The sequence below is a fragment of the Podarcis bocagei genome (genome assembly GCF_964188305.1).
Source record: "Podarcis bocagei genome assembly, chromosome: Z".
NCBI classification, from domain to species: domain Eukaryota; kingdom Metazoa; phylum Chordata; class Lepidosauria; order Squamata; family Lacertidae; genus Podarcis; species Podarcis bocagei.
In genome coordinates, this window is record NC_138140.1 from 34,519,203 (window position 1) to 34,535,085 (window position 15,883).

Consider the following 15,883-nt stretch of genomic DNA (forward strand, 5'->3'; position numbering starts at 1 on the left):
CAAAGTACCCTTCTAGTTTGTGGAACTCTTTCTTGCAGATGTGTCCTGCAGGACCCCTTGGAACAACTTTAATTAAGAGGCCGGGTAACATCGGAGAGCCACAATAGTGATTGTGCATCTCTCCATTCGAATGCCCTTCTACTCATCCCCTCGGGGGCTGGAAGATGCCAGTACAGTTTCAAAGGCCAAGCAATCTTCCTGGCGTGACAGCGGGGTGGGGTGGGGGGTGAGGAGCAGCACTGTTTCTGCAACAAGACTCTTTATTTCAAATCGGCAATATAATCGCTAGGCTTGGAATTTCAGCAGCACGTTCTTGAAATCTCTTGCTCCTTATTTGACAAGCGTAGGAAGTCAAAAGCTGACAGATCCACAGCAAAGAATCTGAACCAAGCCTTTGATTGGGTGCTCAGTTAATCTAGCAAATGGAGTTTCTCTGTGGAGCACTTAGCTGCATCCTAATCTCTCAGCTGACTGGCAGAAAGGGCGGCTGGCCTAGCCACCCCACCTTACCCATATCCTTAATTCTCAGCAATTTATTGACGCATGTTTACTCCCCTCCAACGGAGGTGGTCTGTTAGCACTCGGCTTATCTGTCAAGCAAACAATTCAATCCTCTTTGGAGCCCACGCAAAAATCCAAGTGATTAAAACCATAAAAAGAGAGTGAGGTCTATGGTTTGGTTTTTCATCAAAGCTGAGCCATTTGTCTCCAACATGCGGGGCAAGTTTTATTTGGTATTTATATCCACACAATGTGCCTTCTCAGGGAGTGATGGGAGTGGTAGGAAGCAATAAATCATTTTAAAACACCCATTCAAGTACAGCAGGTAGGACAGGATTGAAACATCAAGCAAAACAGAGAGAGGCAGAGCTTCTGGAAAATTAGGGAGGGGGTCCCCACAGAAAACTCAGCTTCTGCTGGCTGTGCAAGGCTGAGCCAAATTATAAGACAGAGCATGGTGCACCAGAATTTCTTGTACAACCTGACACCTTCCATCTCTGTCTCTGTTCTCCCTATATGCATTGCCTACCTTCACACTACTGTCAAAAGTCTAGTGACTTGGACCCTCTGTTAACTTATAGAAATTCATAGAAGAAAAGCTTCCTGTTTCCTCTTCCCCAATGCAGCCAGCTGTGACACCCCAAATGCCTCTGTGGAGGAACTGGGGTCCCTATTGAGTAAAGTGAGATGGGGAGTGGGGGAATTCCTGGAAAGGAAGGAGAAGAGGAAGGGCCAGAGCTCTGTGGTAGAGCTTTGCATGCAGAAGGTTCCAGGTTCAATTCCTGACATTTCCAGGTAGGGCTGGGAATGTCAATACTGAACTAGATGGGTCAATGGTCTAATTCAGTGCAAGGCAGCTTCCTACACCCCACGGGAAACGTCCCTCCCATGAACTTCCTTAATTTGAGGAAGTCAATGTCATAATAATGGCACAATTGCTGCATCCATCTAGCTATGTGCAGAGACCCTTGAACTCAGCCTTCCCCAACTTGGAAACCTCTGGATGTTTTCGACTACAACTCCTATTAGCCTAAGCCAGCACTGCCTCTGAATGGTTCAGAGTCTGGAACCTAGAATGTTCCAAGTGGAATTTTATGGAGAAGCAGCACTATTTTCACCATCCATTTAGTCATGCCCAGTGTATGTCAGGCCCTTGGATGTCACCATGTGTCTCTGCTCCCCTGGCCTGTTTCATCCCAACACTGCCTTCCCATCCCCTTTTGCAGCCAGCAGGGGTATCTTCGCCCTTGTCCCCACCTTGCTTTCGTCTACCATAGAAGAACTAGGAAGCCAGCAGTTGGGGGCTGTCAGGGAACTGACATCGGAGCTAGAGGCGGAGGGAAGGCTCTCAAATGATGCTGGAGAAGGGCCCAGCAGGGAGAGAGGCAGCTCCGCAGATGGGGAAGCAAATCAGCGCAACACCAGGGATATAGAGGGGCTGATGGGGGAATCGGCGAGAGGGCTCCAGGACTCTTCACCGGACACCAGCGGGGAGAGCACGGGTCCTCCGCTACCCACGCCCACCCTGCGCAGAAGACTTCCGCGCAGAGAGAGTAGGAGGAGACTGGGTGTCAAACAACTTTTATGTTGGAAAAGATTTAAGAAACGCCCACTGACGGATTCTGCTAGCGACTGAGGCAGCCACGAATTGAAGGGCTGTCCAGACTGAAAGGTTTAGCAAGGCAACAAAGCCTGGAGAGGCGGCAACTTACGCACGAGCAACCCATACACATTACAGGGGCCACAACAATCCTGCCAACAAAAGGAGCCCAATGCAGCCTAAATTGAGACACTAAGTGAGCCCAGCATCCCTAAACAGAGATCCATTGTTCATGGAGCCTCAGTAGCGGCCAAAAATCCAGGGACCAGGGCATCTCTAGGAATGAGTTCTGAATAACTGTCCACTTTGTAGAAATTGTCGAGATGGACAGGGTTCCCCAAAGGTGACACACACTGCAGGGGAGTTCCTGAGCTAAGACTACAGCCCTGAGCAAACCATGCATCTGTAAAGGAGCTTTGAATGCAACCCATTCACACCATGACTTCATTTGCTGCTTGGAAGAAAGGCATGCCTGGAGACACGTACTGTTTGTCTTGAGCCTGGCGGGTTCGCTGTTCCGGCTGCCAGCCTGGTTTATCGCCTTGACGAGGAAGATATATCTCGTGCCACTCTGCAGCCCATGCACTGTGTAGTGATTCTGCTTGATGTTGGGGACGATCATCCAGCTGTCCATAGAATTGTAGAGGCCTGCAGGAGGGAGCACAGAGGATATCAGAAAAGGTCTGCAAAAGGCCCATTGAGACTAGCATCCTGCCTCCCACAAGGGGCAACAAGGTGGCTCTTGGAAGCAAGCAAGCAAGCAAGCACCAGGTGCCCCTCGGCGCTCATTCCCCAGCAACTGGAATTCCAAAGCATCCTCTCTCAGGATACAGAAGTTCCAATTAGCTAGAGAGGGACAGATCAACCAATTTCCGGACCATGTCAGTTTTGCAGGTGTTCAGCCGTTAAGTTACAGTGGTACCTTTGGTTACATACTTAATTCGTTCTGGAGGTCCGTTCTTAACCTGAAATTGTTCTTAACCTGAAGCACCACTTTAGCTAATGGGGCCTCCCACTGCCGTCGTGCCGCCACCGTGCAATTTCTGTTCTCATCCTGAAGCAAAGTTCTTAACCCGAGGTACTATTTCTGGGTTAGCTGAGTCTGTAACCTGAAGCGTATGTAACCTGAAGCATCTGTAACCCAAGGTACCACTGTATTTCTATCCTGTTTCCCACCCATCGCCATCCTGCTTTTAAGCCTGCACAAAAACGAGCATTTAAATGGCACACATTTTGCCCCAAAACGTGCATTTTGTACACATTTCTCCCTCAATGATACATTTAGCCTGCAAGATATGCATTTTGGAACACTTTTTTGTTTTTGTTGTTGTTATTTAAAAAACCTGATACCTGCACTAGAAAATGTGACGAGCGCCTGCACTGTCAATATGGGAAGTGTAGATTAAAGCTGGTTCACTTAAAAACGTGGACCAAATTACATTATCACCAGCATCCCTATAGTTAGCTATCATGGCCACTGCCTGTTGCTGGAACCTACCCCCCCCCCCAATAAATCTGTCTAATCCAGAGAGTGGTCTAACATCTGGTAACAGAGACAGAAAGCAATGGAGGAGGCAAGTGCAAGGCAGGCTGAGAGTGTGCATCTTTTCAGTTGATTTAATCTCTTGCCTGGCAGGTTCAGAGGAGCCTGCAGGAGGGAGAGCAAAAGAAAAGAAGCAGCAGAGAGTGGCTCGTTTCATTATGCCATGGGAACTAAGCTCATTAAGGCCAAGCTGGCCCAGCCAAGAGGGCCCCTTGGTGGCCAAACGGGCTGGAGGTCACATCATTGGCAGCCTGTTGTCATAACTCTTGCTTGAGGAGAAAACATGCAAGAGTTCTGGAGACGGATCAAAAAACATTCCAGGGAGGGCTGCTGTTTCCATGCCCTGCTTGGGAGGCTCCCAGAAACATCTGGCTGGCTACTTTTGGAAACAGGATGCTGGCCTGATCTAGCAGGACAGTGAAGCATCTATGAAAGTCGGCAGGGAGATAACAAAGCCAAGAAGAAGATAAGATGTGCAGGCTAAATGCAGGAAGTGGATTATCTGGCTCTGCCTACAACCTGAAGGGCCCTGGAAGAAGTGCAGCAATAGGAGATAACAGCTGTATTATTAACTGCCTGGGTCAGCAGACCCAGCAATACTAATTTCTTCCTTCCCATTGTAACTCTGGATCATGTAACCCAGTGAGACCCAGAGGGTGATACAGCCATCAAGCAATGTATGCACCTAAAGGAATCCAAGATCTGGGTGAGTTCTTAGACAAAAAAAAAAAAAAAAGGACATGCAAAAAAGTACAAGATTTTTAACTGCAAAATGGAAATTTCAATACGATTTTTAAAAGCCTGTTTGTTTGTTTGTTTGCTTGTTTGTTTGTTTGTTTGAAAAAAGCAACATCTGCATCAGTAGTATCTTAGTGTTAGGCAGCAAAAGATCCAGTAGTAGCTTAATACTGATTTCCCTGTCAAAGGTTGAAATACTAATGATGTAGGTATCTTGAAAAGAGTGTGATTCTTCAATTCTATTCCCATTTATCTAGGATTAAGTCCCGCTGCACTCAATGGGGCTTAGTAGACATGATGCATAGGGTTGTACTGTATCTCCCTCTGTCCTCCTGGGCACAAATGGATGAGCGCAGCATCCTATGTAGAAGTGATGCTGCTCATACTTTCTCAAAGCAGAGGGATATGGGATAGACACATGTTCGTTTTTCAGCCTGGGTGCAAAATTGTTTTTATCTAATTCCCAGAGCCTGTATCAAATTCCCAGAGGCATGGCTGCGGGAACTGTACATAAGTGAAGTACTTTATTCCTTAACTTAAAGGTAAAGGTAAAGGGACCCCTGACCATTAGGTCCAGTCGCAGACGACTCTTGGGTTGCAGCGCTCATCTCACTCTATAGGCCGAGGAGCCGGCGGAAATCTTCCGGGTCATGTGGTTAGCATGACTAAGCTGTTTCTGGCGAACCAGAGCAGCGCATAGAAATGCCGTTTACCTTCCTGCCGGAGTGGTACCTATTCATCTACTTGCACTTTGACGTGCTTTCGAACTGCTAGGTGGGCAGGAGCTGGGACCGAACAATGGGAGCTCACCCCGCCACGGGGATTCAAACCGCCGACATTCCGATTGGCAAGTCCTAGGCTCTGTGGTTTACAGAGCGCCACCCACGTCCCATTCCTTAAATTAGGGTGGCATAAACACTCATGCAGGGTGTTTGAAAGGTTGCTGCAAATATAACCTGGGTTAATAATGAGAGGGTGTACAAGCTGGAAGAGTTCAGCCTTGGCAAGGAGACAAGCCTTAACCCAAAAGTAGGTAGTCCAAAGCTGTGTATTCAGATAACACAATGCTGGGCTCTAAAGCAGACTGGCAAATGCCCCACTGTAGTCATGATCCAGAACTGCTATGTCCTATCTGGGAGGCAGTACTTGTGTGGCACAAAGGCCTACATGGAAAAGTGCTGCTTTTGTCTAGCACAGCATTGCTCTGTATAAAAGAAGAAAGTATTTCTAGAGAGGCTTGATGTTTGCTAATGTACACCCATCCCTAGGAACTGTAGTTTGTTAAGGATGTTGGGAACTGTAGCTCTGGAAGGCTTTAAACTACAGTTCCTAGGATGGTTTTGTTTTGTTTGTTTGTTTGAGGAGGGATGTGCTTGAAATGTGATCTATATGTATGCTATGGGTATTAAAAGTTAATGGAGCTGCAACCCAATTATCGGAATGTTAACAATTATATCAATTAAATTAGTTATCAATTAAATTGCACAAATTTGCATGCTAATAGAAACAATATTTCTGAAGTATTTTCTTTGTTTTCAGGTGGTGTGCATGTACGCCATGCATTGCCTTACAGGAGGCAGTTGCTCTTGTCTGGCAACAGCTGAGAGGTTGCCTCTAAAGATGGCACTAGCTACTTCCAGTTTTTATGAGCACTTGCTTAAAACATTTTTCTAAAGTCCCTGCTACTTGATTAAACGGGAACACCTTTTCAGCCATTCCCAAGGTTTTTTAAAAATTGATTAACCCAACTGGTAGGACACCGAAGTCCCTTGTTATATATTGGGTTTGAACTAGCTTTGCGGCTGGCTCTCTTGCAAAGATTGAGTAGTAAAACAAAATAAAGGGGCAGATGTCGAATTCTGTTAAGGGATCTGCTTTTTTTTAGTCAATTAGACTAGCTAATTAACAAACTGATAATTGTACACACCAGTGTGCCTGGAGTAAGCTTAGTGGCTCACAAAGGGGGTTGGGAGAGATTCATTGCCTTTCCTACAGTACTGGCAGGGCAAGTCACAGCTTTAAGCGGAAACAAAGAACTTGGCCTGGCTTGTGCGTATATTTTCTGAAAATTCTCACCAAGCCCTGCTGAGGTCCTCTTGGGGTTCTGCTGCAATATGACATGAGATTTCTAAGAGGGTGAAGCTGGGTTCCACAACAGTACCACCATTTTTTATTTTGCTCTAGGCTAGGAATTTGAAACCTGGGGGCTTCCAGATGCTGTTGACTACATTCCCCACCATCCCTGGCCATAAGATAGGCACACTAAGGGAGTTGTAATCCAACACCTGGAGGTTCACAGGTTCTCCATTCCTGTTCTACAAGGCTGTGGGTTCAAGAGACCCAATGGGAAATTTCACATAGGTAAGTGAGTGGCAGAGAAAGACAGAGTGCTTTGTTTCTTCCAGAGAGGCACAAGTTCCCCATCCCTACTCTAGGTAAGTCCTCCTCAACCTGGTGTCCTCCAGATGTTTTGGACTACAACTCCCATAAACCCCAACACCATGTCCAAGATCGTTCTCTGTACCAGGCTGAGAAAAGCTACAGTGCCAGAACCCTTAAAAAACCCTACAATTCCCAGGATTCTCCATGATGGTTAAAGGTATGAGAGTGCTTTCAATGGTGTGGATATGACCCAAGCTTCAGAACAGGATGGAAAATGGGTTTCCTGGCCTGACAAGTTAGAAGGTGACTGTGGTCAAAATTTGGGGCTACAGAAGTAGAGCAAATTCAGCTGATGAAACAGTCCTGTAAATGGAACTACTGGCCATACTTTTTGCATACCTGCCTTTCTGCCTCCCCAAATATAGGATACAGAGATCAAGACATGGAACCATAAGGTGCTAATTCCTTGCTCACAGGCTTCACAGAATGTTAAGCAATGAGGCATTGGCAGCTCTCACTTGCAACCTCTTGTTAATCCCTTCCCTGCCAAACAAAGTTTCCGCAGGAGTAATTAGACAAGAGAGACGTTTTCTATAAGAATTGTGATGTGATTCAGGGAGAAAAAGTAAATCGATCCTATTATTATTAGCTGACTGTAAGCGCACCTCTAAATGGGCTGTAATGCATGCTTGCTAGAACAACTCCCTGAACGGCTGGTCTCCAGAGACTAGGTTTCATTACATGGAGTGATTCACTGGACCACCCACCACTGTGCACACAACAATTAAATTGGGTCGTCAACCCATCAAGAAGCAGAGTGAAGAGCAGAACTTCAGACTCTCTCCTCTTCTTCATCTTTTTTTTTTCCCTGGCTGCCTGGATTTGTGCTCCCTGGAACCCTTATTGAAGCTTCTGCCAAACTCACATTTCCCCTCACTAACACACCCTCTCTGCTAAGGTTGCCTTGGGAGTGGCCAATCCTCAATGGAACAGAAGATATGCAATCTTCCCACTGGTGGAAAGAGAGAAAGGACAAGGAAAGCATAGAAGAGGGTCTGTTCATTTCCACAAGTCCCATGTACGATCTGTTCCCAAATATTGTAACCATTATTTCCTCGCACTAAATTGGTGTACTGCTCCACAATGTTATGTCTGCACCACAATGGCCACATGCACACCATACAATTAAAGCACATCCCACCCCAAAGGGAATCCCAAAAACTGTAGTTTGCAAAGGGTGCTGGGAATCACGGGATTCTTTGGTGTGTGCACAATGGATACCTAGTCAATGTTTCAGCCAGCCAGCCAGCCATGGATTACACACAAGCGTTGAGGAAAAAACAGTACAGACATTTCAAGAATGTGCCATTTCAGAATGCAGATAGGAATTCACATGTTCAAACACTTCTCCATGTTGAATCTCTCCCTGAATACAGGAACATAGCAGATCGGGGTGAGGCTTCAACCATGTGGTTTACTCTACCTATATTCTAAAGCAATATATTCTTTTGAGGACGACACTATATTAATTTCCTCCTGAACATCTGAACTGACTTTTTTTTTAAAAATAGTTTTTATTAAAGATTTTCTTGTATAACAAAGAAAGAAAAATACATACGGCGTCTTTTCACGTTATCTAAAGTGACTTTTAACTAGCAAATGAAAAGTTTGCTTGTTTGCTTAACTAAAAAGATTTTTAACTGATGAGAGATAGGCAAGGAAGGGGAGGGATAAAAGGGATATGCAATGATAGAGTTTGAAGCTGGCTGTTCTGTGGACATGTTTCATTACCGATAAACAACAACTGTCTTGGGAAATCAGCTTTCCTGCCCTCTCTCCATCACATCCTGTTAACCTGTGGCCGCTACACTTCTCTGCCCGGCAGTTTAACTCCATTACTTTCTTGATGGGCTATCTTGGAAACAAACTATTACAGACCAGAAATAAAGCAAGCTACTCAGAGATTTGCCTTTACAATATTAACTTTAAATTCTCACGAACAACACCATCTTCTTTCCACTCTGTAATCACAGTCATGCAATATTCTGGCCTTGATTCACAATCAAATTGCTGTGCAGAGAGTCTTGGGTTGAGTGCAGAAGCCACTGAATGATGCCAGCTTCTCCAAGCGCCAACAGAACTGTGTTTACCACAGAACCACTCAAGTTTTCAGAAGCTCAGTGATGGTACAGAAGGCCCAGGTCAAACAGCAAGCCTCCGACAAACCCTTTTCCATGTGTCAAACTTTGCATGCACCCCCCTCAATCCACTTTCAACACGCTGATATTGTTGGGTGAATTTCCTCTGGTTTACACAGCACAGAATGTAGTTAGGGGAAAAAATATAGACAGCTTAATAAAGAATACCTCATGTGTTTTTAGGTTTGCTTCAGATATTTATTCTAGTCATGCAGTTGCTCTGCGGGCTTTGCTCAGAATTGATATCTGCTTGTATAAAGCAGGAGAGACATGGCTCAAAGCCAATTTTAACCATGGTAAGTAAAGATTCCCATAGGCAACCATGTTGAGCAGATAACCGAGCAGATCCTGTCATCGGGACATTGAGGCTAAAGGTTTACTTGGTAGCCTTGCTAACACTCACCCTTATAGCCTGACCCAGGGCTTCCTCTGAGTTTATATACTCCAAACCTTTCAGTGTGTTTCACCACCACCACCAAAGGTTCACCCACACTTACTTTTTGCTGCATTTCTAGGCTCAGGTCTGGGTTTCCCAGGTCCATATCTAAGTGAGGTATGGTTTGTTGTTGTTTTTTTGATCCCAGAACTTTCACTGGGAAAACATGTGTTTTACCACTGAATGAGAGCAAATGGAAATCAGGTTTTGAGCGGGTTGCTGTTGCTCCGATTCAGTGGCAAAACACAGCTTTTTTGCTCTAACTACTCAAACACAGGCCTGGAAAGTCCGGACCTTTGCCTAGGAAGTACAGAGCAAAGATAAGTGTCGCTGAGCAGCAGGACTTGGAACTACTTAGGGGTGGGGGAGAGAAAGACTTTTCTACTTAAGATCCCTCGGGACATCCTTTTTATTGTGCATTCATGATTACAGTGGTGCCTCGCAAGACGAAATTAATTCGTTCCGCAAGTCTCTTCGTCTTGCGGGTTTTTTGTCTTGCGATGCACGGTTTCCCATAGGAATGCATTGGAAATCAATTAATACGTTCCTAGGGAAACCGCCTTCAGACCAGGTCCGGGGACAGTCTGTCCCCGGACCTCTTCTGAAGGCTGGGGGGGGGGGGACAAGGGCTTTTCTTCCCACCCCCAGCATTTTAAAAAACCCCGGGACAGCGGAGGACTTCTCCGCTGTCCGGGGGATCTTAAAATGCTGGCGGGCGGCATTTTAAAATCGCCCCGGGACAGCGGAGGACTTCTCCGCTGTCCGGGGCGATGTAAAAGCCCCTGGGAAGGCAGGCAGGGGGGACAAAGACTTTCGCCCCCCGCCCGCCTTCAGAAGGTGTTCCCGCCCCCCGCCCCGCTTCGGAGCAGCGTTCCGAAGCGGGGCGGCGGGGGCAGGTGTTCCCGCCCCACCGCCCGGCTTCGGAGGAGGTCCGAGGACAGTGGGGAAGATGCGCTGCGCTTCCCCGCTGTCCCGGATATTTCCCTATGGGCTGTCGTCTTGCGAAGCAAGCCCATAGGGAAATTCGTCTTGCGAAGCGCCTCCAAAACGGAAAACCCTTTCGTCTAGCGGGTTTTCCGTCTTGCGAGGCGTTCGTCTTGCGAGGTACCACTGTATTTGTTTTCATGGTTGCACTGGGTCAGTTATACATGAAGCCACGCTCGATACTGCTTGTGCCTGCAAACGTTTTTGGGGTGCACATACAGTATTATTTCCAACTGGTACATGTCACATAGCTTCCTGCTGAAATCCTGACACACTTCATTCCACAAATGTTTTGGGGGTTTGAGGGGGGCGGGGTTATATCTGTTGTATTACAGTACAAGAGCATCCTTCTAGATTACAATAATGTGGCAACACTGAGCAGTCACTTAAGAAAAAAATGTGGACATTCCAGTATAAATCCACCAATAATTTACTATTAGTCAATGGTACGTTGCAGAATATACCTACAGAAAAATCAGTCTGGAGGGGCCCTTAAAGAAGAGAGTCACACATACTCCATATACCCTTTCTCTCCTTAGGAATCCCCAGTCACTTACTGAATCTCTTACTGGACCTCTGTCATTTCAATAGCTGTTTGCTTCAGCAACAGCAGTCCTGACCTATCTCAGTTTTCTGAACTATAGCCTTGGTTGCTCTGGATCCAGAAGATTTGCAAAAGCTGTGAAAAGGTGAAAGTATAAAATACAGGAAAATACTGCAGGCCCATCTAGAATGAGTTGAACTACATGTCCAGGAAATAGATGGAAGCCAACAGCTACTTACTGATGAAGTTTGCCTGGCCAGTGAAGATGGTGTACTGGAGCTCATACGAGCTGACGCTGAACTCATCATCTGAGATCCAGTGGACAGTGATGGTGTCATGAGAGGCAGTGCAAAGCTCTTCACGAACCGATGGTGGGTTGGGTGCTGTGGGGGCAACAGTTGACATAAAAGGCAGAAAGTTAGCAGCTTCAGAGATGCCTTAAAGAAGTCATGTTAGCCACCAGAAAATATAAAAGCACTAGAAATGGGAAAAAAGGTTAGAAGTGATCCACTTAGATTAAGTATGTTATTTGAACAGCCCAGCACTGTGGAAATTGTAATCAATGAGTCAAAATTCAGGTGAGCAGTTTACTCTTGCAGATTGAGTTCACGGAAGACTTGTTCTGTCAGACTGCAACAGAAGCTAGTTTGGTATAGCACTGATTGGCTTGCAACCATTCCATAGCAAACCACCACCACCACCCCGCTCTGCAACTCTTTTAACATAACTTTTCCTTTAAAAAAAATATAAAATGATGGACAAACATTTAACAAAATACATGAAGGACTAAAATAAAATATAAGGGGTGTCCACAGGAAGTATATAGAGGTGGGGAGGAAAACAGAGGAGTAAACCATCATGATGACGGGGGAAGAATGGGGCTGCCCTCTCCACAATTCTTCAGAAGGCTGCAGGTAGCTGGGAATTTTAAGTTCTCACAGGATGTCACTTTCATTCACAATGATAAAAAAGACTCATTTAAGCAATGCTGCTCTATGTAATTACATGCTCCTTTAATCAGTTAATTGACAGGCTCTTCAGCTTCTAAAGCTAGACATCTAATTTGCTTAAAGTTGTTTAACTGGCAGATTTCAAAACATATCATTTCCCCAAAGACCTTATCTTATGCCATTGTTACCTGTGATATGTGGGGATAACACAGGGCATTCAGATACCAGAGGAAAAAATCCTAATGGCATCCTGTATGTCCTACGAGTTAAAAACAGAGCACAATGCCCTGGGAAGTTCTCCTGTGAAAGTCTTAGTGAAACGAACAAGAGCTGTGCCAGACTACCATTGAGCAGACCAGCTTGTAGCTCAGTGATGGCCACATGTTTAACATGCGGAAGGTCCCATATTCAAGCTCTGGCATCTCCAGTTTAAAAAGAACCCAAAAAATCAGATAGCAGGTGATATGAAAGACCCTCACCTGAAAACTTGGAAAGTTACTGTCAGCCAGAGGAGCAAATACTGCATACGGTAGGCCAGGTATAATGTAATTCCTCTGTTCCCAAAAGATTGTGTCCTTGCCTCGGCATTCTCTGAATTTCTTAATAAAGGGGGTGAAGAATTTGGGGCTTCCCATATGGATTACTGCAATGCATTTCATGTGGGGCTTCCCTTGCACTTGACCCAGGAGCTGCAGTTAGTAAAGAATGCTGCAGCACAGTTGCTGAAGAGCAAGACCCTTTAACATCTGTGCTCAGAGACATGCACTAGTTGCCTATTTGCTACTGAGCCAAGTTCAGTGTGTTACTCTTGGTATATAAAGTCCTTAGGGGCGCGGGTGGCGCTGTGGTCTAAATCACTGAGCCTCTTGGACTTGCTGATCAGAAGATCGGCGGTTCAAATCCGCGTGAGGGGGTGAGCTCCCATTGCTCTGTCTCAGCTCCTGCCTACCCAGCAATTTGAAAGCATGCCAGTGCAAGTAGATAAACAGGTACCACTGTGGCGGGAAGGAAAACGGCGTTTCCGTGCACTCTGGTTTCTGTCACAGTGTTCTGTTGCACCAGAAGCAGTTTAGTCATGCTGGCCACATGACCTGGAAAGCTGTCTGTGGACAAATGCCAGCTCTCTCAGCCTGAAAGCAAGATGAGCGCCGCAACCCCATAGTCACCTTTGACTGGACTTAACCATCCAGGGGTCCTTTACCTTTATATATACCATATTTTTTGCACTATAAGATGCACTTTTTTCCTCCTAAAAAGTAAGGGGAAATGTGTGTGCATCTCATGGAGCGAATGCAGGCTGCGCAGCTATTGCTGAAGCCAGCAGAGCAAGAGCAAGAGCTGTGCAACACCTCTTGTTCTGCTGGCTTCCCAGCAAAGTGGGATGAGGGATGGAAGGCATTCCGTAAGGACTCCCTTCCATTCCTCATCCCTCTTGCTCTTGCTCTGCTGGCTTCAGCAATAGCAGCGCAGTGCCTCTTCAGCGAAACGGGAGGAGGAATGGAAGGGAGCCCTTACGGAGCCCCTTCCGTCCCTCATCCCAATTTGCTGGGAAGCCAGCAGAACAAGAGGTGCTGCGCAGCTCTTGCTCTGCTAGCTTCAGCGATAGCTGCGCAGCTTCCTCTAGCTTTTCAGGGAGGTAAGAGAAGGGACGGAGGGCAGCCCGTCAGTCCCTTCTCCCACCTCCCGGAAAAGCCAGCAAGAGCCGCTCTATCATTAAAGAGCTGTGCTGAGCGAGCGTGTCTGTGGCTCTTGCTGGCTTTTCTTGTTTTCCTCCCCTAAAAAATAGGTGCATCTTATGGTTGGGTGCACCTTATAGAGCGAAAAATATGGTATATACAAAGTCCTTAATAGCTTGGGACCAGATCACTTGCTGGATCGCCTTACCCCATATATGCCACCTTGACCCCTTTGATCTGCGGAGCTGGCATTGTCACAGGTGCCACATACTTGTCCAACAGCCGAAATCAGTTTTTTAGCGTGGCAGCACCTACACATTGTAACTCCTTGCGTATTGTCATCAGGAAGGCTTTATTTTCTGGCTTTCCCTCGGCAATGCAAGCTCTCTTAGCCACTTGCTTCCTTTCCCAACCCCTCTTTGGTGGATCTACTACTATCCATTTAACTCCAGATATTAACACACTGCCTAATTTTCTCTCTCTGCAGCTTCAGTCCACTGGGAAATTTCATCAGAATCAATCCGTGGCCCCTTGCATAATGCGACAGATGGCTGGGAGGGCCTCCTGTCCACGAAAGACAGAGAGATCACATATTAAGGCTGAAACAATGAAATCTGACTCAAGACATTTGGACATAATCAGGTTAATAAACTAATTAAAGCCAAGCTGTCCTGTCAAAACTTGTGTGTGAATGTCTCTCTGTGTGTGAATGTGTGTGTTTTAATAAAAGGAATTTTAAAAAACCCAGAATTTTTTAATTGAAACCCTGGGAACAAGTCACATTCCTCTGCACTATTCCAATTTTTACATGCCCTGAAACAATAAGCAACTGAATTTACAGACTGAGAGGCCTAAGGACATCTGTAGAATTTCTCCTAAAAGATGCATGCTTCTAAGGGAGCCATAGAGAGGCTGCGCTGACTGGCAGTGGCTCTTCAGTGTCTCAGGCAATGAGCCCTAGGAGATGTCTTTGACTGAATATGCAACATTCTGCATGCAAACAGGTGCTCTGTCAGTGAGCTATGGCCTTGGTCAATGTCCAACAGAATGAGGTGATATGGTAGACTGAGCACAGGCCCCTTCAGAGGCCCAGAGAGACCAGGGGCCATGTACAGTTTTAGAGGCCCCTGATCATAATAAAAGCTTTTTCAAAAATGGCAGCACTTGAAAAGAAAATAAGGCACCACCAACAACAAAAAAAGAGTAAATAGCTTGCTTACATAATTAGCTGATTGAGAAGACATGCTCATCACAATCTTGTGCCACTGGAAGTGACTTTTCAGATCAAAATTTAGAGACATTTTTAGCTCTTTAATACGACAAATTCTACATCAGTTTACAAAAAACATGTAAGTTTTTTACCAAATTAAAATGTTTGCTTAAAGCATTTGCTCATATTTACAGTTCTAAGCTGACAGAACACATCACGTTTTAGCCTGATATGCAAAAAAACAAGTTGCAAAACTTATTAAATCCCCGCACATTAAGAAGTGTCTAAATTTGAGGATGCCTTTGAGCTTGAAACCTAGGACAAATGACCCTCTTGTCCCCCTTGAGTTGGCCCTAACTCTACCATCTCAAGATGAAAGTGAGGAAAGCCTCATTTTGAAATGCTCCTATGCAGAAATCCAGCACAGCAAGAAGTGGACTTTCCTTATTTTCTACTTGCAGGAAGTATTATATGTAGGGAAGCATTCAAAACAACATATGCCCACCCATCACCTCAAGTGGATGCAGGACACTTGCATACATGGACCAGGTCCTGCAGGCCTGGATAATGAACTTTAGTGGCACCTGCTGTTTGGAGTAAACATCACCCACCTACTCCATTTCTTGGCTAACAAATATAGCAAAGGGGTGTGGCTATGAAGCTGCTGATGTTTCATACTCTGGCAGCAGCTGCTTTTGCCTACCAGGGAAGAGCAGTTGCTCCGCAGGTAAGCAAGCCTCCTCTGCTTACCAGAAACCTATTGCTACTACAGCTGCCATGAAGCAGAACAGAGTCTCCTCTTAAGGATGAGTCAAAAGACATTGTTAGCCAGCCCCTGGGACTCTCTTTTTCTCTCCATTTGTGCTTGAGTCTGGTGGAAGGGAATCTTGCCCCCTTCCACAGGATTTCAAAACAAGCAGAAGACGAGTCAGATAACATTGTGTTCTGCACTGGTGGAATCATGAGCCCCCATGAAATGCCAACTGAGCTGTAACATTGGTATTACCCAAAAAGCATAAGAAACAAATGATAAGGAAGCCATATCCCGCCCCCCAGCCCCCAAATTTCCACTGACAGGTTTACAAAGAAAGCAGGTCAAATTGGGAGTGGGGAAAAGTTTA

At 45.8% G+C, this 15,883-nt stretch overlaps 1 protein-coding gene across 1 annotated transcript in view; it reads right to left on the minus strand.

Moving 5' to 3' along the window:
* Window positions 1-15,883, minus strand: part of MID2 (midline 2) — a 204,002-nt gene that overhangs the window by 9,543 nt on the left and 178,576 nt on the right. The window contains exons 7-8 of the mRNA XM_081179434.1: window positions 11,166-11,309; window positions 2,588-2,749 (exon numbers count right to left, since the gene is read on the minus strand). Coding sequence (XP_081035560.1) covers window positions 2,588-2,749; window positions 11,166-11,309 — 306 coding nt within the window. The remainder of the gene's footprint in view (window positions 1-2,587; window positions 2,750-11,165; window positions 11,310-15,883) is intronic.